The sequence below is a fragment of the Pholcus phalangioides genome, unplaced genomic scaffold (genome assembly GCF_987345545.1).
Source record: "Pholcus phalangioides strain wild (caught in Gottingen) unplaced genomic scaffold, Ppha-v1.0 ptg000017l_1, whole genome shotgun sequence".
NCBI lineage: Eukaryota > Metazoa > Arthropoda > Arachnida > Araneae > Pholcidae > Pholcus > Pholcus phalangioides.
In genome coordinates this window covers 21,762,008-21,788,855 of record NW_028301610.1, presented here as the reverse complement: position 1 = coordinate 21,788,855, position 26,848 = coordinate 21,762,008, and the positions used below count along the sequence as shown (strand labels likewise).

The 26,848-nt window shown below is 37.6% G+C and overlaps 1 protein-coding gene across 2 annotated transcripts in view; it reads right to left on the bottom strand.

Annotated features, from left to right (window-relative positions):
- Nucleotides 1-1,642: 1,642 nt before the first annotated feature.
- LOC149072544 (uncharacterized) overlaps nt 1,643-26,848 on the bottom strand; it is a 38,031-nt gene continuing 12,825 nt past the window's right edge. The window contains exons 5-10 of one of the 2 annotated variants that reach the window (XM_089246907.1): nt 25,938-26,045; nt 23,509-23,610; nt 23,277-23,384; nt 23,047-23,148; nt 22,815-22,922; nt 1,643-1,857 (exon numbers count right to left, since the gene is read on the bottom strand). In XM_089246907.1, the coding sequence (XP_089103033.1) occupies nt 1,791-1,857; nt 22,815-22,922; nt 23,047-23,148; nt 23,277-23,384; nt 23,509-23,610; nt 25,938-26,045 (595 nt within the window). In that variant the 3' untranslated portion in view covers nt 1,643-1,790. The remainder of the gene's footprint in view (nt 1,858-22,814; nt 22,923-23,046; nt 23,149-23,276; nt 23,385-23,508; nt 23,611-25,937; nt 26,046-26,848) is intronic. The other variant, XM_089246908.1, reaches the window with a different exon arrangement.

The following is a 26,848-nucleotide window of genomic DNA, read 5'->3' as shown; positions in this document are numbered from 1 at the left end:
AGGATGAATGGATGCTGGATTGATTCGGAGATAAGACTACTATTGTCACAGAACAAGTGCGTTGAGATTCTGAAGAAAAGTAAAAAAATAAAATTTCGAGCAGATGGATTTCTACTATTGAAAGAAATTTTTTGTCAAAAATTTTTTTCTGAGCCAAGTGTGAAAAACTTATCCACTCGAATTTTTGGGGGGGCCGAGCCGGCTCTTCTAAAATGTTGGGGGGGGGGGGGGGGAGCTCGGGCCCATGGGCCGGATACAAGTTTACGCCTATGTTCTACCCCCACCCCCAGTCAAATTTTGTTGTAAAGGGGCTTGAAAAATGTTTCGGCATCGGTCCTCAAGATCTGTTATGAATGGGCATTTAGAATGTGTTTTTTTCCCCAATATTTTTCAAAAAAACATTGGGGGGGGGGCTAAAAGTTATTGGTCCTCCCGCATATACCAGACTCAAACGTGTACGAAGGAGAGGAAGAATGCATTGCACAATGGTTTTTTTCAGTAATTACTGGGAGGCTCAGTCCCCTTACAAAATTTATTGCGGAGAGGGGGGGGGGGGCTCAAATGGCCTCAGCCTCTAGGTTCTGGCACCTATTCTTTATAGAGTGTAATTTATTTCGGTTTCAATATCATTGCTTCCCAATTTTCAACCTTCCCCCCACCATGCATCTTTGGGCTTATTTTCATGTTGGCGCCATGGCCGTCCTCCGGTCGCAGTGAACAAAAGAAGAGACACTCAGTTTTTGCCACAGGCAAAGAAGAAAGAGCCCCCTCAACACCTCAAAGAATCTTCCTCTCAGCTGTGCCTTCTGGCAGTAAGGATTGGAACCGATGGAGGGTGCAATTGGGGATTGAACGGCAGGGAAGAAATAAGATAAACGTATTGTCATGGAACAAGAAAGCCAAAGACCATCCAGATTTTTTAAAAGAACTAAAATTTTGTGCAGATTTTTTCCATTAACTAATTCATAATTAGGACAACTTTTGGTTAAAAAAAAAAATTTCATCATTGCAAAATGAATAAGCCATATTCATACGAATTTTTGGGGGGGCTGAGCCGCGTCTTCAAAAATGTTGGGGGGGGGGGGGGGCTCAGGCCCATGGGCCCTATAGAAGTTTACGCCTATGTTAGGCCATGGTCCAGGAGATTTTCTTCCTGACGTTTCGCCCACATCTGAGGTTATTTGGACGTAAGTCTCCATGTCAAGCGAGAAAGGCTTCGTACATCTATTGTCATCGACTTGTTCTATATATGCATTTCTGAGACTTGATCGGCCGCAGAAGAACTGCATTGGTTGGCTTGTGTGGATGTGTTGTGCGCCGATTGGCTGCAATCGGCCATTTCAGCCAAATCTCCCTTTTTTTTAAAATATAAATTCATTATAGAGGGACCCGGATCTAAGATGTTGGGTCATACACCCTAGGAAAAGAAAGAACTAAGCGCTCATCCTGATCCAGTGGAATTTTTCATGTCATCTGCTACCAAGTCCAAAGCCCCATATAGATATGATCATTATCATATCTGGGGGGGGGGGGGCCTCTATTAAATGATCATGTGTATGTATACTACTAATGGATGTAATAAAATTTCAAGAAAAGTATTTTGATTGTATAAGTTTATATTACTCACAAAATGCACCAAAAATTAATCACAAATTTTTTATTCCTTAAACACACAATACAAAACTTTTAAGTGAATAATGACAATGAAGAAAATTTTTGAAGAAAGAATTTTAAATTTTACAAAAGAAAAAAGTTCAGAAAATTCTTGAAAATTCTTTGAGCAGAAAATATCATATGTAGTCACGTGTCTCTTCATCGTCAGGAATAAAATCTTCCAACCATACATCCCTGAAAGCACTTAAATAAAAAAATAAGCATTAGAACAACAAAATTACTTTTAGTATTTGAATGAGCTGTGCAAAAAGCTACGGGAAAAAACCGAATGTTATTGTACAATGAGTAGTACAAGACCTTATGACATTGTAAATACAAAACTATTTTTTCCATCCACATAGATGTTATTAATTACTCAAACTAAAGAAAAATTAAAAATTATTCTACAAATGGTCCATACACACTTTCAAATAACCTAGAAAAACCATAAAATTTCTGCTTTGGCAGAATAATTAACTGCAATTTATTACATTTGTATTATATATATTTGGTAATATTTTGATGATTCTCTTCATTTAAAAAAAAAAGTTATATTTTGTGGGCAGTATTTTGTAAAAAAAAAAAATAGGAAAAGACAAAATCTAGAAAGTAGAACAAGTGGGATATTTTACCAAGAAAAAAAAGGGGATGAGCATAAGCCATGCATAATAGCCTCCACCCTTCAGGTTTGACAGTAACTAATTAACAGTTGTAATTAGATAACGTTGAGCATTTGTGGTCTTTTAGTAAGTATTACCTCATAGTCCCCACCAAAGCCATCTTGACCTCTTTACGATCATGGGCGTAATATCATCCAAACACCAATGGAATAAATCCAAACACGTTCTTTGTGATCCTTTCCTTTTTTCACCATTGCGAAGTTTTATAGTAACTATCTCTAAGGGGAAAAGTTGCTTTTTTTTTTTACCCCCTTTCTTCCTATACTAAGAGAACATGTAGGGTGACCAGATGAGGTGCCTCTGTCATCCTCCCAAACAGATTTATTGAATTGAATGCATGCCAGTCTTTCAGAACAATATGTCAGAAAGACATGAGACATGCGTTCAAGACATAACAGGGTGAAATGCGATAGGGGTGACCCAGAGACTACTGTATAACCTTTGAAAAATGTTTACCCTATTAGCAAATTCTAAACCCCCCCCCCTTCGTAGTTTGAACTTTGGTCTGGTAAAATGTTTAAAATCTGGCCAGAGTAGACAATGGTCTTGCTCTGCTAGGCCTATATATTATACCATCAGGACGATTTTTCTTTTACTTCAAATTTTTTTTGTTGAAATGAATGGTAATTTGATGTTGGTATAAATCTTGCATTTATGTGTCTCACATTAGTGATCCAGTGAGATTTGGGGGTGGGGGTTGGGAAGGCTAGAGCCAAGAAACAAAAATAATTTTATAGGAAAATAATTGTTCTGCCCCATAAAATACAGAATGTATTGTCATATAACAACCTTTATTCATACTAAAATGCCACTTATGCCACATCTCCTTGGATCTGTGCCTGGCAGTGATTTTGACGATCTGTACTATAACTTTCGTATTTAACTGAAAAAAAAACCATGATGGGGATAACTTATTAAATTTAAGTTAAAACCTGTCAACTAAGAAAACATTAATTTAAATCATAGTTTCCATTATGTTGCGTTGGCTGAATTTTTGAAAGACATAACAGAGTGGACAAATTATAGTCTAAATTATTTTTTTTTAAATTATAAATTTAAATAATTTGTGAAAAATTATATTTTGAAGCATATCTCCACATACTATCACTAGATGCTGATATAGATGAAAAAACAAATCTTAATTATTTATGATAATGACATAACAAAGTGGACATTTGAGAGAAAAATCTGATACTACAGACATAAAATATTAAGTCATTTTGCAAAAGTAAAATCCAAAATTGTTGATCAAGCATCAAAAGTAAACCTTTCAATGAGCCCAAGTGTTATCAGATTTAATCTGGTATAAAAATATATTTCCCAAATGACCGTAACAGAGTGGACATTTTAAAATGGGAAAAATTTTGGGACACTAATAAAAAGCTTTTTCATAAGAAAAAATTTTTTTTCTCAAAATTTTATTGTCAGTTTTATTCATCTGCGGCACTGTTAAAGCCAGTGCGTATCCATGTATTTGTGATTCGCCGTAGGGAGGCGCTTTGGGAGAGAGTGGGGGGAATCGACCTCTCAGGGGAAGGTGGGTCTTTTCTTCTCTCTGTTACAGAGCGCTCCTCAATAAGTTAAGTTTCAGGTTCTCTTCTTGAGAGACACGCACATACTTTACGGGGCCTCTGTTCGCCCATCTTAATGATTGTTTCTTAGCTGTTTTTAAGGAATTAAACTGTTAATATTGTTATTCCATAGTGGTGCGAACTTATTTGACTTGATCCTCTGTCTCTGGTGAGAACTAGTTAGCTATTGAAAACAAACATACAGTCCACGAAAATACATTGGTCCGTCGGAGCACCGGAGGTAGAGGAAAAACATCATTCAAACCACTATGGAGCGCATCACCGTCCTAAATAGGAAAAGAGGGACTATCAAGGCTGAAGTCTCGCGTCTTGAAGGACAGCTAACTGATGATGCTGAACTGATGGACATCTTTCAAATTGAGCAGTGTCGCTGAAATCGCGGCTGACACCAGAAATCTACGAAACGACTTCTTTGAAGTGCTGAAGGACGAGGAGGTAGAAAAAGAGGAAGAACTCCTTTGTCTTGAGGACAGGATAGAAGGAATCAAAGTTCGATTAGATAGATTTCTCTTAGATGAAGTGAGCATAGGCTCAGAAACAATCATCTGGAAAGGTTCAAGGCAGGCGAGGGCTACAAATGAAACTCCCCGAGCTCCAGTTAGCCAAATTTTCTGGTTCATTTGAAGAGTGGAACACATTCAAGTGCCACTTTACAGCGGTCATTGGCAACAACGGTGGACTTTCGGATGGACAGAAACTGCTTTACCTACGATCATCGCTAGAAGGAGAGGCAAAACACGTGGAAACGCCAGACGATACCTACTCATCACTGATGAAGGCCTTGGAAATGAGATATGAAAACAAGCGATTCATAGTGAAATGGCACATCAATGCAATTATATGTTTCCAGAGGCTAGAAAGAGAATCTTCGAAGGATCTCAGAAAGCTAGTGGATGAACTTTGCAAACATCTTAGAGCACTTAAGCTCGTCGGATTGGAGACCGACAAGCTCTCAGAGTCGCTTCTGATAAACATCATGCTTCAAAGGGTTGATAAGGAAACAAGAAAGAGTTACGAAATGTCCTTATCTTTCAATGAAGTGCATGAGTGGAAGGACTTTCTAGAGTTTCTCCAAAAACGTTGCGCTGTGCTAGAGAACATTGAAAGATCAAACATCGATTCTTCTTCGGTGAGAGTAAAAGCACCAAAATATGCCGGAGTAAAACATTTTGTGTTGGAAACAAAAGAGCGTGAATCTTGCCGGAAGAGTTTGCTCCGGAAAGCATGCAATTTACAAATGCCGGAAATTTCTGAACATGCCAACGTTGAAATGCTTTCATTAGTGAAAGAAAAAGGGCTATGTTTCAATTGCCTCTCGAATTCACATCGCATAGTTGCAGCTGGTGTAACAGAAAACATTACACCCTTCTCCATAGGCAAGAAGTAAGCGACAATACTTCAAAGGGGAAAAAAGAAAGTGAAAGAGGTTGGGAAGAGGAACAGGATAGCAGAGAGAAAAAGATGATCCCTTCAGCTGAGCTTGACCCTCCAAGTTCAACATCGGGGTGTTTTGTTTCGGATAGCTGCAAGCAAACGCTATTGTCCACGGTGGTGATAAGCATCATGGATGTCAACGGGGAAAAGAGACCCTGCAGAGCACTACTCGATTCTGCCTCACAATCGAATTTTATTACCACCTCATGTGCAAGATCGCTGGGACTGGAAGAAGAAAGAACACACACCTCCGTGTCCGGGTTGAACGGAGCAACAAACATCATCAGCAGGAAAATACGAGCTACTATTGTTAACGAGGAGAGAACCATTGCTAAGGAGATGGAGCTTCTCTTGGTTCCAAAGATCACTGGTTTAACTCCAATGAAGCCCGTCAACGTTGCCTCCCTCCGTCTTCGAAACCACATCAAGTATGCGGATGCCAATTTTCACTCTCCTGGCAAGATTGATGTATTGCTCGGAGCGGAAAACTTCTTCCAATGACTGAGAGAGGGAAGAATAAATTTAAATTTCGGGCTGTTACTTCAAGAGACTGCCAGTGGCGATCCCGCCGAAAACAGAGTCCCACAAGATGGGAATATATTTCTACGTGTCACTTATTTAAAGAAATTCTGGGAAATAGAAGAGGTAAATGACCTCTCCCCTTGCCTTAGTTCCGAAGCCATCCAATGTGAGGAAGACTTCTTGCATTTCTGCACCTGCAACAACGATGGTGGAAGCATTGTCAAGATGCTGCTGAAGGTAGACCAGCATCCACATCTTGGTCATTCAAAGATGACAGTAGAGAGAAGTCTAGACTCCCTTTGGAGACGCTTGGAAAAAGTTCCAAATCTAAAAAGATTACAATCGGAGCTGATGGAACTACCCCAGTGTGCACAAATGAACTTGCGCAAGTGGTGTATAAATGTGAAAGACTTGATGCCGGCATCATCAAAACCCACTGCCCAGGTTTATCCAGTGCCAGATGGAGCTGCGTCTACAGTGAAGACCTTGGGACTCTGTTGGAACACCACCAAGGACTACTTCTCATTCAAGGTAACCCCTAAATCTTCTCAGTACACAAAGCGAGCTGTATTATCAGGAATAGCTACTATAATTGACCCACTTGGCCTTATCGGCCCGGTCGTTGCTGCATCTCAAAACGCTATGGCGCAGCTGTTTACATCAGATGCATTTCTCGTTCAGGTGACATAACCGTCAGGCTGTTGTGTAGTAAGTCTAGGGTTGCACTCCTGAAATCGCTTACAATACCAAGATTAGAGCTATACGCAACACTGCTATTGTTCGAGGACGTTTTTAACAAATTCCAGCTGAGGAGTACCTCAATTAATAAAGTTACTAAGTTAATAACCATGTACCTACCTATATAGTTTAAGTTTGAAAAAAAATGTGGCTCTCAAAACAAATTTCAATCGTTGTACTGTTGATATTTGGCTCTGTTGACTAATGAGTTTGCTGACCACTGGGATAGGTCACGTTCAACTGTCCATAACTTTCACTTGTGAAGCGGTTGCTTCCACATGATTATGACGCTTGACTCCGGTTCTCACTGCAGTTTCTAGCTCGCGTTGAGGTCAATTCAGAATGGCCTTGAAATATCCTCTGCACATACAAAGCACATTTTCACTTGGATGGTGCAGTCAATACTAACAACTGCTAAATTTGGGAACCAGAAAATCTGCACGTTATCTTAGAGGTTCCGTTGCATTCACTAAAAGTGACAGTATGGTGTGGATTCACTGCATCATTTATTCTCGGTCCCTACTTCTACGAGGAGTTATGTTCCTTAGGTCCAGTGACATGTTCGATCACCGGGATGCAATATGCATTGCTGTTACAGAACGAGATTGTTTTGGCTCTACAAACACCTCACTGCCTAGTAGACAATCTTTATGCAAGATGGAGCTCCTCCACACATTGCAGTGTGTTAAGAATGTTCTTAAAACACATTTTACAGAAGAGCGTGTCATCAGCTGGCACTTCCCTAATCTACGGCCTCCCCGATCCCCAGACCTTAATCCACACAATTTTTGGCTTTGAGATCATTTGAAACATCTGGTAAGTCGTGACAATTCAAGAACTTTACCTAACCTTAAAGGCAGCATTTCCCGCCACGTGCTGCACATTTCGGTCAGTTGTGGAACACGCCATCTTGCTCTTGGGATTTCACATGGTATCTGAAAATGATGGCCATCATGTGGAATATGTTTTGTAACAGTAAAAACTGTAAAAGTGTTTAACAATTGCTAAAATTGTAAACATTTGCCTAGATGTGTCATTTCTTAATAAAACTCCCCATGGTGGCAACATGTGCAACTAATTTTTCCCCCCTGAAACAAATTCGCATTACTTCATGAAGTCCTCCACAAAATTTCATAATTTTCTGATGACTGGTTTTGCCTGTAGGCTACTTTAACATAGGGTCTTTTAATTATGGTAGCAGTCTTTGCAGAATTAAGTATGTGAGCAGGATACCCTACTCCAAGAGAATAGTCTCATTCAATTTATTTTCGGGCACAGTAGCCCAGGTTGATACTCACCTAAAGTACCAAAGATGTTTAGAGGTGTCGCAAGTTCAATACCCAGTTCGTCCTTGTCAGAAAACTTTCCTGACACAGGCATAGCTGCCAACTTTTGAAAATGAAAATTAGGGAGATTTTCGCGGGGATCCTTATGTTATACCAAAACCACTTCCTATTAAATACAAAAGGGATTTTTCAAAATAAAATAAGGATTTTTCACTTATAAAAGTTAAAACATAGGCAGGGGTGGGAAGTGACTAAGTCTATTTCGGAGCAGCAAAATTCAGGATTCGGAGCAGTTTTGGAGCAGCAAATTCGAGATTTGGAGCAATTTTGGAGCAGCAAAATATAAGATTTGGAGCAGCAAAATATAGGATTCGGAGCAGATATTTATAAATGGGAGCAGTGAAATTAACAAGAATATTTTCGTTAACCCTCAACCCTTTTCAAAATAAAACTGCAGCATGTCTTTTGTTATCAAACATCTTTTCGTCAGCTTGATTTTTGTTTTTGGTGCTTTAGGCTTTTGACACCTTGTTTGAAAGAGCGGCTGTCATAAAATTTTTTGCACCTGTCTATTTAAGATGATTTTTGCTTACTGACGACACTATTTGCTGCCTTGAACAGCAGCACTTCAAATGAGCTAAAAATTTTTTTATAAGTTTTTAATTTTTTTATACTTGGAAAGAAATTGTTGCAAAATGGGAGAGAATTTCGGAAGAATCAACTCGATGTTTGTCGATTCAGCACTCATTATCTGGCGAGATTGGCGATCTGACACTCGCTACTTGGCGAGATTGACGATTTAACGCTGGTTATTCGGCAAAATTAGCGATTTAACGCTCGTTATTCGGCAAAATTTCTAAACTAACATTCGTAATTCGGCGGACATGCGCTTTTTACTCCCGGAATGAAATTTTTTTTCACGAAACATCGGGATTTAACACACTGACAATCGACTACAGTAATTTCTGCTGCTTCCAGTGACGACTTTTTTTTTTTTTAACGGAAACACTCGAATTTGCACTTTAAAGCTGAAAGGCATTGCAAGCCATCTTCAGTTCCACGATCAGGGGCCGATAGTTTAAGTATAGTGGAATAAAACACGCTATTCTCGTAAAGAAACGTTTCGTGGCTAGCAGGAACAAAAATTTTTTGGCGCCCTTTCCGAAATTCCGGGCATACTGAAGCAAAATTCGCTATTTGGCGCAGAAAAATGCGAAAATACGCTATTGGAGCAGGATGGCGCAAGATATTAGTTTTGGCGCAGTGCGGCGCAATTAGCGCAGAGTTCCCACCCCTGCATAGGGAATAAAATCCCTACACAAAGTGAAATTGGAGGCCAAAACTTCAATGGTGATGTAAAAAAATATATATTGCGTTCAATCAGAAACGATGTGAACAAACATTCTACACGAATGATGCAAAAGACTTTTTGCCCCTCTAGAAATTCCTTAGGGATTGTTTTCAGAAGCGGAGACCCTTTTTAAATGAAGTAGGGAATTTTTACAGACAATTAAGGACTTTTTGTGATTTTCGTAAAAATTCGGGAGATTTAAGAACTTTTCGGAAGGTTGAGAGATGAAGCTAAAATTCAGGAGACTTCAGGATTACAACAGAAACAGCGACATGACCACAGAAAAAATTGCTACCGCAGGGAGTCCCCCATTGAGGGGTTAGCGCACCAACCTCTCGACGAGTATAAAAAACAAGCCTGCCGTTCGGAATTGACAATAAATTGTAGGTCCCGGTCTAATTAGCCCTCGTGTGCAGAAAATGGCCGTGGTGTGACAAAAATGATCAAATTATTTTCCATTTCATTCATTTCTAAATGGGGCTACAGTGGAAAAAGTGCAGAGCAGATTTATATTCACCAAACCACCTCCATTCAAACTCCCAATACTGCACATGTAAAAGGGAATACAATGGTTAAAAATGGGTCCAGCATGCTTTGGTTTCATAAAATATCAACATTTTGCTGACAATGGGGGGGGGGGGGGTGTAAAAAAATGGCAAAAAAATTTGCTTACGCAATACTTGAACGGCCCCTTATATATAATCTGAAAATGTCTAAGATCACTAAATTATACTACGTCTCGGTAATATAGCGTTGAAAAGCACAGTCAACACCGCAAATCAAATTGTATATAATACCCTTGCATATCATACCAGTTCGCTTCAAAAGCTCAGAGATCATTGTATTCAAAACATTGTTTCATAATAATAGATGAAAGAACTACAAGAATGACCAGTATTATTTCATCTAGCTGGATCACAACTCAGGTAGTATACAATAAATATACATAAGTTAACGAAGTGGGTGAATATAAAGCCCCCAGGATAAGAATTAATGACTAAACTGCCCATGTGTTATCTCTCACTATATTACTCGTGGCATATACAAAGATCTGCGAGTTTCCACCAGGTAATTTTACTCATATGACTTATTATACCAGAGGGGCACCAAAATGTTTTGTACATGTGAGAATTTTGTCTTAAGCCTTTCCTACTATTAATTCACATGATTGCACACAGGGGCTATTATATATATTTTTAACAAAGGGATCTATGAAACATTGGGACCCGGGTGTCCATAGAAAATAACGATGACCTAGGAAACCCCCATTCCCAGATGCGGAAGCCCCTAGCTGTAAGGAACGAATAAATCAAAGGAGCCTACTTTTTTTTTCAAAAAAAAAAAAAAAAAAAAAAAAAAAACTTGGAAACAGCCATTGAGCATTTTTTTGTTCCGTGGATGAGCGGCAATTCGTGTAGTTTGACCACAATTTTATATTGTCGCCAAATCCTCAGAAGGGAGGCCTCAAGCTAATTCCATTTGTGTCCCCAAGAAATAAAATTGAGGGAAGGACAAATGACATAAAAAAATAAACTTTTATTGTGAAGCCACTTCAAAGTTTCTCAAGGAAAAATTTTGTTTTTAGCACAAGATGGCGCAGAATTGAAGAATTTCGGCATTTATGTAGCAGAATGCAGACGTGCCAACTTTTGGAATCTAGAAATCCAGAGATTCTCCCGAGGGGGTACCCCCGGCACTCATAAACCCTGCAATTTTTGTCGAAGAAACATTGATAGCCTATGCTTACAAGAACTGTGATTTTTCTTTTACAATTAAGGGGATTTCCAGGGACATTTCTTATAGCATAGCTGCCAACTTTTGAAAATGAAAATTCGGGAGATTTTCCCGCAAACCCGTATTTTATGCTAAAACCACTCCCTAATAAATACAATAGGGATTTTTCCAAATAAAATAGGGATTTTCCAAACATAAAAGTTAAAATGTAGGGAATAAAATCCCTACTCAAACACTGAAGTCAAATTAAAATAAGGATTTTACACACATGGAAGTTAAACCCTTGGGAATAAACTTCCTACGAAAAAAACAAGTGAAATTGGAGGCCAAAACTTCAATGATGTAAAAATAAATATTGTGTTCAATCAGAAACGCTGTGAACGAACGAACATTCTGCGCGAATGACCCCAAAATCATCGGAAGATGAACAGCACCGTCAATTTTTGAAGAACACTGACTTTTTGCGACACTTGCTTGATGTTTTTTTTAAATTTCACCAGTGATGATGGCAGTCTTTCCATGACCGATGTTTATGCCCGTAACACAACTTGTACAAAAAGGAAAAATCGGCCCTCTTCTGGAACGTTTGGTGAAAGGAAATTCATCGGAATAAGTATCTTTAAAATTGATTAAAAATTTTTTTGCTTATCAGTATTCATGCTTTGTTATATCGCACGTACGTAACTTCAACAAAAGAAATTTTGACCATATGCGCGTCACTATAATCTTCAATTATTATCCAGGACTATTGGCTGCTAAGCCATTTCCCTGCACGATAAGACAAACAACTTTCTTGTTACCATCAAAGGGTTTCTAAAACTTCCTTAAAAAGGGAATTTCCCCATTTATGTCGTGTGACGTCAAAGGGGTAAAAAAAAGAGGCTTCATGCTCCACAAGAAATTCCTTAGGGATTGTTTTCATAAGCGGGGATTTTTTTAATGAAGTAGGGAATTTTTAAGGACAATTAGGGATTTTTGTGATTTTTGTAAAAATTCGGGAGATTTAAGAACTTTTCGGGAGGTCGAGCAATGAAGCTAAAATTCGGGAGATTCCCGAAAAATTCGGGAGACTTGGCAGCTATGTTATAGATACAGAAAATCTGAAGAATTTGGTTTCCTACCGGAAGACTATGCAACAAAAATGAATTTAAAAATATAAATACCCTTCAACTCCAAAAAATTCCTGTGAAGCATCAACATCACTTTCCGATTCTGTTTCACCAATCCTTAAAAAAAGTTAATTTTGAACAATACTTTAACTAAACAAAAAGTTCAACAATTTTGAAAATGTTAGGGGATATTAAACCATAACCTTCAAAAACTGAGATGGCCTGCACAACTTTTTCACAATCAATAGTAATGGCTCTTGAAAATTATATGTATCATGTCTGACCAGAGATGTTCTGCCGTAAAAATCACCATAATAGTGTTCTCTACACTTTTCTTAAAATTCTTTCAGATTGTTCTGCAGTAGCACTAATTGTTCAGCGACATACGTCACAGATTTCAGCATATTCTGGTTTAGGGTTTTAAAGTAATTAGACAACTGAAGATATCCGTATTTGCAGTTGAAGAATTTCCAGGCAATAGAAAACCACCTTCAACCCGTTATTTATGAGCCAGTGGTAAAAACCTCTAGCAGTCTTATTATAACGATTTAGTATGTACGTGTTTTCAGAAACGAACGAAGTATTTTACATATGCGTGGCAAATGTCAGCGACTAATCAGTGAAGCACCTGCTGTATACAGAAAATAGTGTTTTGAATCAGTTATCAAGGTGCACATAACTACTGGTGATAACATAAGACAATTAATGAGAAATAAATGGGTAAAAATGAAATAAACCACTCACTGCCCGGCGGTTAAGAAACACTGCACTAGACCGGGACCTTCATGATGTTAATTTTCCCCCTCTTACTACATGGGAAAAATCACGACGGGCCAGACTAGACCAACTCAGCTGGGCCCTTCCGAAGGACGGATTTCACATGTTTCTTTTCCTACCTTTTCCACATTTTTTCAAAGTCCAATATCAGGCGTTTGTTTTTTGCTCATAGTCATGTCTAGGTGTCAGTCTGGACAGCATGCGAAAGCACATGATGGCATCACAGTTTCTTTTGTCAGCCGCCTCCCTTGCGTAATTTATGGTTCATTTGCGGCTTCCAAAAAAGTTTGGCAGATATTTTCACCACATAAAACAACTTCAAAGCATAAATAGGTGAGTAAATAAATATTTTTAGCTTGCCACAACACTCCTAGAAGCCACGACACACTTTTGGAAACACTGCAGTACTCCTTTAAATTTGGCCTAAATGTCGTGTTGCAATACAATTAATGGCGAACAAGTGCGATGTCGGTCTTCTCTTGAACTCTCTCATTCTTTTGCATGTGTATACAGAGCAATTTCGTTGTTCGCTATAGCTAGTTGGTAAAGATAGACGCAATCAAAATAATAAAAAAAAAGATGGTAATTTTTAAAAAATTCTTTCATGGGGGGAAGAGGGAGGAAAATGGGTGCCCTTTCACCTGTCCCCCAGAAGGATGAGGTTAATAGAGATGTAGCCCAGAGGTCCGGGACAATCACCATTATAGTTTTTTCATGCTATAAATTTTCTAGAGCCCTCCCCCAGTGAAAACTCTGTCTTGTGGACCCACCAAAGATCCAATAGCCCTGCTCCACGATGTGGGGGGGGGGGGGGGGAAAGAGAGAAAGATCATGTCCTTTCTATGGAAAACCAATATTGTTCCCAAGAGGACTCCCTACTGCCGTGGTCTATTTTCAGTCCCCCCTCCTCTAGAAATTGTCACGTGATCTTGAAAACACTGCTTTAGGGGGAATATTAATAGATGTTAAAAAGTCCAGACAAGCGAAGGAAAAGTTATTCTTTGTTCATCCAGTCTTAATAGCTTTTTATAGGGTATATATAGCTAGCCCCACCCATATAATGTCTGCCCCAATGTAGGGTGGCTACACATTGGCATTGTTCTTTACTGTCCGCCCAGGGCAAAAAGCAGAATGAATAAAACCTGAGAAAGAAGAAAAATATTGAATGCCACATCTGTGACATTCACTCAAATTTTGTGACTTTTTCAGGACTTCTGTAACTTTCTTCTCATTCCGTGACTTTTCCAGGACTTTCCCATGGTGGTAAACACCTTGATTGCTGAACACCATGTGATGGCAGTTTGCCATGATGATTGGCTGCGACAACCCTCTGGACGACTCTGCAGATGTTGTGGGGTTAAAGGCCACAGTGAGCATAACTCCACCTCAGCCAAGTGCCGTGAGATGGAAGGTGCCACGGGTGGTATGGATGAGTCTGTAGCACGTTGGATAGTGGACAATTATGCCATTGAGGCAGTTTGGGCCTGTCGCACAGTCCGTACGATGCAGGTGGCGGCCTATCGCTCGGTATGACCAGCCAGGTTCACGCATCTCAATTATGCAACCCTGTTTGAAATTGTCCAATTGACTATAAGGTCTTCGACAACGCTGTAACATTGACAACAGGAAAAGATAAACCACCTGCGATTTTATCGTTTTATACAATGCTAGTTGCCAGTAGAAACACGAGCAATGGGTGAAGTTAACATTCATTGACTTCCAAAATTTAATCATTAGCACACTTGGCATAATGGAATTTGCATGCAAAATTTCAAGACGATTGGATTATTTCTTAGGTGTGCTTCGTTTTTTTCTGCAAAAGAGTATCTGAGTACTACACATTACTTGTACTACTTATTCAAGTACTACTACTTAGTACTACAAACTTTTTCCAATCCCGTTTGCTATGCAACTTGTATATTTTATTATTGTGTGAGTCCCGTTTGATGAATTGGCCAGTATTTCCACCATGTTAGGTCACACAGAGCCATTGATGGTTACAGGCCTCGAAGTGAAAATTTGAAAAAAAAAGTAGGAAAAAAATGGAATTCCCGAATTATCGTGGCATTTAAAAATGTTGTGTCATTAAGATTCACACCTTATATACTTTAATTATAGTATTATCTATAGATATTTTAGGAAGGAAACTTAAGTTCTAATGAATTTAAAAATCTTTCATTTCCATAGAATTTGGTAACGAAAACAATGTAAATAAAACTAAAAAGAAATTAATCAAATTGCTACTGTTACTTTTGAAAAGCCAACTATCGATAGTGATCCATACCCCCCCCCCCTTCTTTTCGAAGAAAGAGAAAAAACCTGTCTAGGTGCCATAAAAATGTAACCCATGCATGCTTAACCCATTGTCCACGGGCCGAATGTGGCCCGGAGTCATCTGTTGTGGCTCACAACTTCAAAAATTATTTTGTAAAAATGAACCAAGCGACACTTCCATATCGTTCAAGAGACCCTGCGGCACAGATTCATGCCATTCAAGTGGCTTGCGTCACTTTCGCAGATCACTGCGGCACAGTTCCAGATTACCCAAGTTACCCTTGCTGCTGTTCCACTTCACTTAAATAACCTATGGCACATTCCTAGATCACTTAAGTGACTCACAGCAGAGTTCCAGACCACTCAAGTACCTGCGACATGTTTACACGTCATTCAAGTGACCCGCAGCACATTTCGAAATCAATGAAATGGTTAACACTCCACTGAATGTTGAACACCGCTGATGTAACACCTCCTGGAGTTACGTTACACCCGAAGGATACAACGATTAGAATCGCCTGCATATTATGTTCACAAGTTTTTTTTTCAGACAACGGCAGTCGTCAATAGCATACACATGAACCTAGTTATGCCTTAAAACAGACATGCTAACCAATGACACCTCAGAGTTATCTTATGTGGCCCATTACAAATAACAAAACCACACAAGTGGCTCACGAACGACCATCAAATCATTTAAGTAGGACTAATTTCCAGATTACAGCAAACCCCCAGTTCACTTAAGTGGCTCGTAGTTCAGTTGCAGATTACTGTAAGTGTCTGGAGGAACATTTACATATCATTTGAGTGGCCCGCGGCACATATATAGCCTAATGGTCTGCAATAAATTAACACTAAGTGGCTTGATGCATTTTTATAGATTATTTTAGTGGCACTCTTGACACATTTTTAGACCACTCAAGTGACCCGCTGCACACTTTCAGATCATCCAAGTGACTTGTGGCACATTTCCAAATGACTCAAGCGGCCCGCGGCACATTACAACTTAACTCAACCTTTTGTAAACAGTGTGGCCACTTCATTGATTTGAAAACGTGTCGCGGGCCACTTAAAAGTGATCTAGAACAACGCCGCAGATTATTTGCGATCTGTAAATGTGTCGCGGGCCACTTGGGTGATCTGGAAATATGCCGCGGGTCATTTAAATGCGCTGCGAACCACTTAATTTATCTGCAAGTGTACCGAGGCCACTTGAGGCCATATTTAGGCCATGGGTTGAGCACATGCTTAAAAAGGGGGGCCGTTGAAGCATTATGTCAGCAAATTTTTAGCGATTTTTGACCCCTTCTGCCCTTGTTAGAAAAAGTCAGCAAAACTCTGATCCTCCCCCTTTCAGCAAAATTTCGTCAGCGCTCTGCCCCCACCTCCTAACGCATAGTGGGTGGATCAGAGATGTACGTGGGGCTCGTGGTCCCCCCCGCCAGACGAACAAAAAAATATTTTTTTAATAATTAAAATTTTGAAAGGAAATATCTTATTACAATGAATTTCAGTTAATTTCAATGTTATTGGAAGGCCAAGAACTCAAATTTTTTAAGAAATTCATTGCGACCCTACCCATAAGCCCATAGGTAACCCTTGACATGTACGGCCCAAATGTGGCCTGTCCCTTTCAAACCTAATTTTGTAAAAATGAACAAAGCAGCACATTCACAGATCGCTTAAGTGACCCGTGACATAATTCCAGACCATTTAAGCGATCCATGGCACATTTATAGATCCCTTGAGTGACATGTGGCACAGTTTTAGAGCACTGGCGCGGTCACAAGTGCTGTTCTATAACACTCAAGTTATCATTCCCATATCAAGGCCCATTCCTAAATTACTTAAGTGATCCGCGGCATAATCACGGATCACTTGTATGACGCGCGGCACATGACCAGAGCACTTGGATCCGCTAAGTATTTAGAGATCACTAAAGTGGCTCTGTAGAAGACTTGATAGGTAGAATGTTAGTTCAGGTGCCCACAAACTAGCGAAAAGTTTTATTCGTTTTTGGCGCACCGAGTAAGATGCCATTAAGAATATTTCATATTTGTATAAAGGGTGGGTGCTGAAGTAAACATCATCCTAACACCCCTCTCCGTCATCAAAGTCAGTAAATCAGAACACCTTCCCCCACCATCGATGCTGACATAATACTTACTCCGAAGATAAAGAAACCTGAAAGTTATTTCTGAAAGGTAAAAAAAACTGGGTTTGGCGTGCTGCTAATCCCCCCCCCCCTAAAGCCAGACGGGGCTCGGGCTCTGTCCCGTAAAGCCGGGTTTTCTATGCCGCGAGCAACGTGAATCATCCAGTGCGACTCGCCGTCACCAATAAGAAAAGCAGTTTCCTACAGAGCGAAACGACAACGCTTTAAGCACATCAAAAAGGGACGAAAAGCAGTGACATTTTGCGGTTTCTCGGAATTTTCGTAGTGAGATATTGGCCATAAATAAAAGGAAGGAAGGGATAAAATAGGAATAGTAGGAGAGAATTGGAATAAAATAGGGCAACTGCGACGAAAGTAGGAAAATAGACTACCCAACGGAACCAAACCAAACATTCAATGCAGCAAGCTAAATAGTATTTCTTTAATACAAACACTATTTTCATTGATGCTGCACAAATGAAAAATTAACATATGAGCATATAGAAATGAGCACAAATGAACACACTGACCCCCAAAAGGAAAAAATACCAAATCTGGAATCCCAGGTTTCCACAGGTCACCAATTAGACAGTGATAGTGTGAAATGATCTGAATTAGTGATTTTCCAACTTTTTGCAGCTTCTACTAGCTTCTGAAATTTTCTCGCTCCTGTGTATGCTCTGAAGATCTTGATAAATCTATTATCATGAGTCGCCCAGTTGCAAAACTCATTAAGTGCCAATCACTTTTTTTTACAGAAAGTGAAAAAGAATTTTTCGAGCTGACTGCTTGAAATTTAAAATTTTAGCAGCATAACATTAACATTTTAACAAGTGTCAGCTCAAAAAATGCACTCTCCATATGTTTCTTTTTAACCTTCTGTAAAAAAAAAGACCATTAACAAGACATGGAAAAAAAGAATTAAGATATTGATGATAGACTGTCACTATAACCTGAAACAATCACATAAACAAAGGCAGTGGTAATAATAATTTTCAAAGTATATTTATTGTCAAAATTTTTATTTTTTTTGCAAATCATTCAATTAATTTCAAATTCATTCTGCTTTTAATTTATCTTTAGGGGTTGGCATTTAACAAGTTTTGAAACTGGGCAACTCATATAGATTTTATATGATAAATCTATTTATCAAGATACAGTAATGCTAAATAAAAGCTAATCACTGAGTTTCAAAGAGTTGATTTCCCGAGTGTGAGTGTTTTTTCTCTCGGGAAATTTCAGAGCTGTTCCAGGAAGGAATGCTTAACAACAGGATCGTCTTAAGAACATCATGGGCATCGGGCCAAGTGATTTTTCCTGTGCCTTTGCCTGGTAAATTCTAGAAAATATCAGCCAGATCTCACTTGTGAGGTGCCCAGGTGGGCCCATGCATTAAGATTGCACTGTTTAAGTGTTTCTTGCCCCCTCCCAACATATAAAAGAGATCCACGAGCAAGGAAATTTGCTACTCATCGATTTGATTTTTGAATATGTGTAAAAAAAAATTTATACGTAAAGGTGAATCCATGAACCCTCTCTCAGCCTCCCTCTTGAGGATTTCTACAGGTTGTTCGACTGAATTCTAATAGTTATACCTTTTTCCTCTTTATATTACCACCTAAATGCTTCACATCTGTGCTTTTTTCACAGGTCTCTCAGGCTCCCTTAATCATGTGCCGTGGCTTGAATTCTGCTTGGTTTCATCCATCAGCCCCCCTTAGAATATTCCAAGGCCATTAAAGAATCTGGTGTAGTTTATAGTATTTGAAATGCATTGGTTCTACTACCATCCTTTCCAAAAATCTTTTTACAAATAATTAAAGTTATATACGTAAAATTTGTCAAGGGCGCCATAGTGAGTTGGCTATATTAATGTGTGGCTGTTCAGTTCTTTATATTTTTTTTGAACTATTCTGGGGAGCCATGGATAAACATTACTATAGGAAGGGAGCGAAAATTTGAAAATCACTGCTTTACAGCCATTCAAATAAGTAATGAATATAGAATGCAATGCCCCCCCCCCCATCCTTTCCTGCTCATGTGCTTGAGTCTTTCAGCCTATCCCTATGTACACGGAACGATTTCCAACTTTCAACCCCCATTGGTGTTTTCGTCATGTCGGCGCCTCTGGAACAGTCCACCAGTATTCGCCAATAAGGAAGGAACGATCATCCCTCCGAATAGCTGAAAAATATGGAGAAAAATTGCCTGTCCTATAAAATACAGAATGATTCGAAGAACTTGCACAATTTGTCCCGGATCCACACGACATGCACATACAGTAGAACCTCCATTATCCAGACTGAACTCATCTATTTGCATCTTGCCTGGCTTTGGGATCATTTCACATTACTATTCAGTTCACTGTGCAATGAAAATTTAAGCATGAGGTGTTTTAGATATGCAAAACATTTTTATTGCAGTAATTGTTAACATTTTAATGAAAATAGCAGACGAGCTCCCTCTCGAAAATTTTGGAAATTATCAAAAGGCAGTTTGTGAAGTGGATAGACAAGAATAATGTATTGTCAGATAATCAGCATGGGTTCAGGAAGGAGAAGTCATGTGTAACTAACCTCCTTTGCTTCTATGATCACGTGACTAAGGCTTTGGGTAAGAGCAAAAATGTAGATGTTGTTTACCTTGATTTCCAGAAGGCATTCGATCGGGTCCAACATGGTAAACTCTTGAAGCGTTTACACGAGATTGGAATTGGGGGCAACTTGCTGAATTGGATAGAATCGTGGTTAAGAGATCGCAACGAGTTATGGTGAACGGGGAATTCTCTGGTTGGACAGACGTCACAAGTGGAGTTCCTCGAGGAAGTGTCCTTGGCCCCATACTTTTTATCGATAAACTCGATCAGGGTATCGATGGGATTACTAGCAAATTCGCAGATGATGTGAAGTTAATGGGGGTAATTGGGAATCAAAGCGATAGGGAGTCGCTCCAGACCAGTCTAAACAGGATTGCAGCATGGGCAAATGAATGGAGCATGACCAACCATTTTGGTTCAAACAACCCACGGTTCTGAACCACAAGTTGAATGGTATCACTATCCCGGAGGCAACTAGGGGGTCACTGATTTGGGAATTCTCATTGACGAGCGGCTTAGGTTTTCTGAACATTGTTCAGCGGTGGTCAAAAAAGCAAATAGAATGCCTGGTCTCATTTTAAAAGAAAACCTCTTCGCGTTCTCCTAAAGTCATTCTTCTGCTTTTTCGAGGCTTAGTTCGCCCTGGACTGGAGTATGCTGTAAGGTTTTGGAGACCATACCTACAGAGGGAAATAGACTTGGTTGAAGGGATACAGAGAAGAGCAATGCGTGTCCTTATTGACACACAGGGCTTGAGTTATGAAGATAGACTTCATTTTTTGACTATGTTTACATTGGATGAACGCAAGTGTCGAGGAGATATGATCAAAGTGTTCAAAATTTCCAATGGGATGGACCATGAAATTTTAATACACCGCCAATCGACTGCTTTTACAAGGGGACACCAGTATCGATTGGCGAGGGGCAATGCAAGGTTATGGTGTCGCAGGGAATTTTTCTCTAATAGGGTTGTTAATAAATGGAATAGCTTACCCCCGGAGGTAGTAAATTGTAACACAATTGACACATTTAAAAAGAAATATGATAAATATGTTGGGGTAAATCGAGAAGCTATCCATACTTAGAATAAGACAACCATAAGTATTCTTTATGGGCATTGTATAATATTTTATCATGTGTATATATTGTTTACGATTTTTGTTAATTGCATTTTTAATTGGGTTGCTGCATTTTCGAAATATATGACATCCATATTTTTATGGGCATCTTTTTCTTAGCCACCTCGTTGGGCATTTTGCCTGTTGTGGCGTTGTATTTGTATAAAGGTAATCAATTTTATTAACAAAAAATAGCATCATGATTTCATCTAAAGGTTGATGTATGTGATGTACGTAAAAATTTTAAAGTTTGTTTCGAGACTGCAGAGTTGTGTATAAAACAGAAATTATTTTTTTATATGTGATTAAGTTTTCATTGTCCCAAATATTTTTAAACTATCTCTTGCACACTGGCCTCCTACGAGGGCCAATAAATATTTTCCCTTATGATATTTATTCTGTTACAATTAAGCTTTATATTTTCATGTAATCATCAGAAGATACAAAATAAGGTTCAGAAAACATTTTGAACGCCAAGAAAAGCAACCAAACTTATATCAATTGGTGATAATTGAGAAGAAACTATAGTCAAATCCCGTTTTAAAGAATACAGTTATAGCGAAAATCTTGTTTTAATGAACACTTTTCTAATCCCTCAAATACGTTTATGTAGGAACAAAGCTAGGTAACCTGGAATTCCTTTATAAAAAAATTCCATTTTAACGAATTGATTTCTCTGGTCTCTTGGGTGTTTGTTATAACGGGATTCGACTGCAATATAATTATGGGGGGCATTCGTTTTTTTTATCAAGATAATTTTTTTCAAGAGGGACTCACTTTCACTCAAAAAGGACCTAGATTTTTTGATGGACCCAGGTAAATTAGAGTAAGGGTTGGGTTTCTCTCAGAAGAAATGTTTCTTCTGGGACAGCGGAAGAAACTGGGGGAAAAAAAAAAAAATGTGCATCAATTACCCTTTAGTTGAAGTGCACATAATTAATGCTTGTTATTTCACCTCATTGGTTGTGAAATAAGATCAAATGTTTTAAAAACAATATTGTTTTAAACATTTAATTATAAATATCTCTTTCCAAGATAGGCAATATTTAATTTTCCAGTAAAGCACACATTAAAACAGTTTTTTTCAATTACCACTCAAATATTAATCTCAGTATAAAAATATTATAGAATTTAAAGTATAATTAATACATGTTTGTAGAAAATAATTAGTTTCATATTTCAGCACATTTACCTAATTACTTGGCAATATATAACTATAAAGAGTAATAAGTCATTTAACAAAAATGTAAAAGTATTTTAGGAATTATCATAGGACTTGTGTATGATCGACAGGCATCATTCTCTATGCAATAAGACCAAAGTGCTGCTGGGAGACATCAGATATAACAGCCAATTGAAATGGTTAGAAACATTTTTAATCATAATGTTTTTTCATCATTATGAGTGTCTATCTCCATGAGGTGGATAGAAGCATACTTGACTTAATTTGAAATTTCAAATTGCACTCAATATATCAGCTACAGAGATATTGCAAATAGCACTGATCATTATCACGAATGAATGGGACTTTTTACAAAATGCTTGCCTTATTTGTGAATCAAGTGCTTTCATTTAATAAAAATATTTTTTCTAATTAATAAAAACGATGTTCCCAATTGGAAAAATTGGCGTTAAAACGTTAAAGAGCTCTTCAAACACAGAAATAACTAATAGAAGGGTTTTGGACAGTACTTTAAAGACCATGGTAAATACTGTACTGTCCAAAACCTTGTTGACCCTGGTTAAAATACTTTTTGAATGGGTTTTAAAAGGGAAAAAAATCTCATTCACTTACATAGCTTTCGTTTCTCCATCACTATCTTTGCCATTCTCCTCTTGGATGGCAGGAACAACCTTTGGAATCATAGTTGAACTGATGGCAAAGTCATCTTCCCCACTTGACCTAAAACCAATAAAATTTTCAAAAACATTTCGTTACAAATGACCTTTATGAGCAATGTGAAAAATTTAATAAACTAAACTTTTGAATGGGATTTAAAAGGGAAAAAAAAATCTCATTCACTTACATAGCTTTCATTTCTCCATCACTATCTTTGCCATTCTCCTCTTGGATGGCAGGAACAACCTTTGGAATCATAGTTGAACTGATGGCAAACTCATCTTCATCACTTGACATAAAACCAATAAAATTTTCAAAAACATTTCGTTACAAATGACCTTTATGAGCAATGTGAAAAATTTAATAAACTAAACTTTTGAATGGGATTTAAAAGGGAAAAAAATCTCATTCACTTACATAGCTTTCATTTCTCCATCAAAAATTTTGCCATTATCAACTTGGGTAGGAGGAACAACCTCTGGAATCATAGTTGAACTGATGGCTAATTCATCCTTACCACTTGACCTAAAACCAATAAAATTTTCAAAAACATTTCGTTACAAATGACCTTTATGAGCAATGTGAAAAATTTATTAACTAAACTTTTGAATGGGATTTAAAAGGGGGAAAAAAAATCTCATTCACTTACATAGCTTTCATTTCTCCATCACTATCTTTGTCATTCTCCTCTTGGATGGCAGGAACAACCTTTGGAATCATAGTTGAACTGATGGCTAACTCATCTTCATCACTTGACATAAAACCAATAAAATTTTCAAAAACATTTCGTTACAAATGACCTTTATGAGCAATATGGAAAATTTAATAAACTAAACATTATCAAGATAAAAATATCTCATAACAGTCACCTCCGAACATCATGATTGTTTTTGGGTGCTGAACATGAAGTTTATATAGGAATAAAGATCGAAAAAAAGTTCCATCATTTTGTAAGTTTCAAATTTTATTTTAACTCTTATTTTCTGTGAAAGGTCCAGATATATGTGACTTATATTCTAAAAAGTTATTTACAGTTTTTAAAATTATTATCACTGTAAAAAGTTATTTTTTGCCATTTTTAATATTCAGACAAGAAACATATTGAGCTACTGAAAGTGGCAAAGAACATCTAAGGTGGAAAAATAAGTCGTACATTTTATGATGCATCAATACTTGAGAATAAATAACGGCTGATACTTTCTTAATTAGATGTAAAATTGTAACAAGTGTTTGAAAAAAAAAAAAAAAAAAAGATTCTGTAAGTAGTGATACCCAACGAATGGCTCAGCTTAAGAATTTTTCGGCTAAAAGATTTTTCTCATTGTTTTTCTGCCTCTACTAATGAATACTGATTTAGCTAACAAACATTTTCTATGATATGAATGCATGCACTATCATAAAATAGCTGCATCCGGAGCTAAATTTTTACACCAATCAGAATTAGTCTCTTGAGTCCAATTAACTCATGTCCATCTCAAAAATTTTTTTTCTGATGTATTATTTGAACCATTTAATATAAAATAAATGATTAAGCCAAAATAGAAAATGCATTGAAAAGAAAGGGGAGCCTATGTTTTCAGAGCATGCGTTCTTTGATTGTAAGACTTAGCATTAAGCTGAACACACACACAGTCTCAACTTTCTAAAAGCTTATTTTTTCAATCTGCATGTATCAGACACACAAATGAGCTAACCAAATCACAAATGCGGACGTGCCACCTTTTGAAATGCAGAGATTTTCCCGATTTCCCCCCCCCCCCGAATCAAACAATTCTCCATAGAAAGCTATGGGAAATAATGTTCCAGCTAATGAATGTGATTCCGGAACGAATCATCTTTGTTAGCCGAGGTATCACTAATATTATAATACTATACTGTATATCAGTGTTAAATTTGATTGCCAATATCTTGGCAATAAAAACCTTTCTATTACCAGTTTTTAATAATTATTTGAATAATTAAAATTCAATCATTGGAAATTACCAATAATTTTATTTTCAATTAAGAATGCCAATTTTATTTATAATTGATGAATTTTAAGAAAATTGATATTTGGCTGTTATTGTGTTTGCTGCGCGGTTGTTGATAGAGTATAATAATAATAATACAGCAATCAAGATCACTCAGGATAAATTATTGTCGATAAGTAAATGAAGTCCTGTTGTCACCAGTTTGCTTAAATGCTGTCACCAAGACATTTTTTGATGGCTACTCGATGGAAGTGACGTCTTCAACTGAGTAGGCAAGTTCCATGAACTATGGCTGCCCTCTATAGGTGTTTCCCAGAACAGCGACCTAGTCATTGATGTAACGACATCATGAAAGCTCAAGGAAAATAAAAAAATTCCTTCCAAATCTAATTTCTATTACAATCTGAGAAAGGATGCAAAATCTGGAGAGTTGGAAGGTATGCACCAACAAAATCACCCAAAACAGAGGGTGGGCAGGGAAAAGGTCACAGAAAAAAGGGATTGCTGTATGTAAACAATGCAATGTGAAATTTGATCCTTTTCCCTCCTTTTGAGATACACCTTTAAAGGGAAAAAGCAATACATTGTTTTTGGAATGCCACTTCTCTGCATTGCACTTTGAATATTCAGTAGTGGCCAATGTTCCTAATTGGGAACAATCATAGGAAAAGTTCCCTAGAATTTGAACTTTTTTTTGTCTCATTGAGCATTTCTCACTTTTGATACTATTCTACAATTTAAAAAAAATTAAGATGCATGTATGTTCACAAAAAACTATTTTAATAATTAAAACAAACTTAAGATATTTTGCCTTGAAAATTGGCAATTTTAGAACAATAAACTGATACAATAAAAGCTAAACTGAATAAATTTCTCTTTTCTAAATTAAGTTCAGGACCTTATATGTTCAGGGAAGAAAAAATCAACTACTTTCGTGAAAGAAAATTTTTTAAAATTAATCATAAGTACGTTCCGAATTGGGTACATTGGCCATTATAAGGTTCAGGACAAAGAAAGTTTTTGTTGTTACAAAGTGCATTTATAATTTGCAGACTTAAAATACTTTTTAAATGGGATTAAAAGGAAAAAGTAAATCTTATCCACTTACCTGGCCATCTCTACATCACCATTTTCTCCATTCTTATCTTTGGTTGGTGGAACAACTTTTGACACCTTGGTCAAACGGACAGGAACAGCTAATTCCCCACCACACAACCTAAAACCAACAAAGTTTTTGAATTCATTTTCACACAAATGACAAAAATTTCACTTTAGGATCAATAATTTTTTTCAAGTTATTGTTGAAAAAAATCAGTGTGAGCTGTAGCGAGGTAAAGTATATTACATCTACGGGTATTATATTCATGGTTAATAGAAGTCAGTTGTAAAATATCTGAGAAAATGTAGTTTTATTGCCTTGAACATAAAAATTGAAAAATAATCGTTAAGTATATGAACAGGAAGAATCTTAGTAGTATGGGGGGGGGGGGAAGAGGGAAATGATTGATGAGCAATTGTTCCCAGGAAGCATCTCTGGATCGTGGCTAGATTATTCAGGATTTCTGACGATGTGACATTAAGTGAGTGTAGTAAGTAAAAGTGTGAATTAAAAATCACATCCAGAAATTTTACTGAGAATTTGTATTCAATTTCAAAGTTATTTAGGGAGACTGGTTGGATAACAAGAGTAATCAGCTTGTTAATTTGTCCAAATACGATACTTTTGGTTTTTATGTGGTTCATTAATGAAGAATTGCAACATAACCAGTCGTAAATTTTGTTGGCATAATGGTTAGTGACAAAAACTAACTCTTCAACTGGGGAAGAGGATGCAAGACTTGTGTCATCTGCGTACAAGGCGACCAAGATCATTTACATATACGTGAGATTTTTAGTTTAGTTCTTTGTATTATCAGAAGATGGTGCTGCGGCACGCAGGAAAATAAATAGTATTGTAAAGATTAGTTGTGTGTGGCAACAGTGAGTTTGCCAGAAAAGGCCACTTTTTTGTTATGCCTG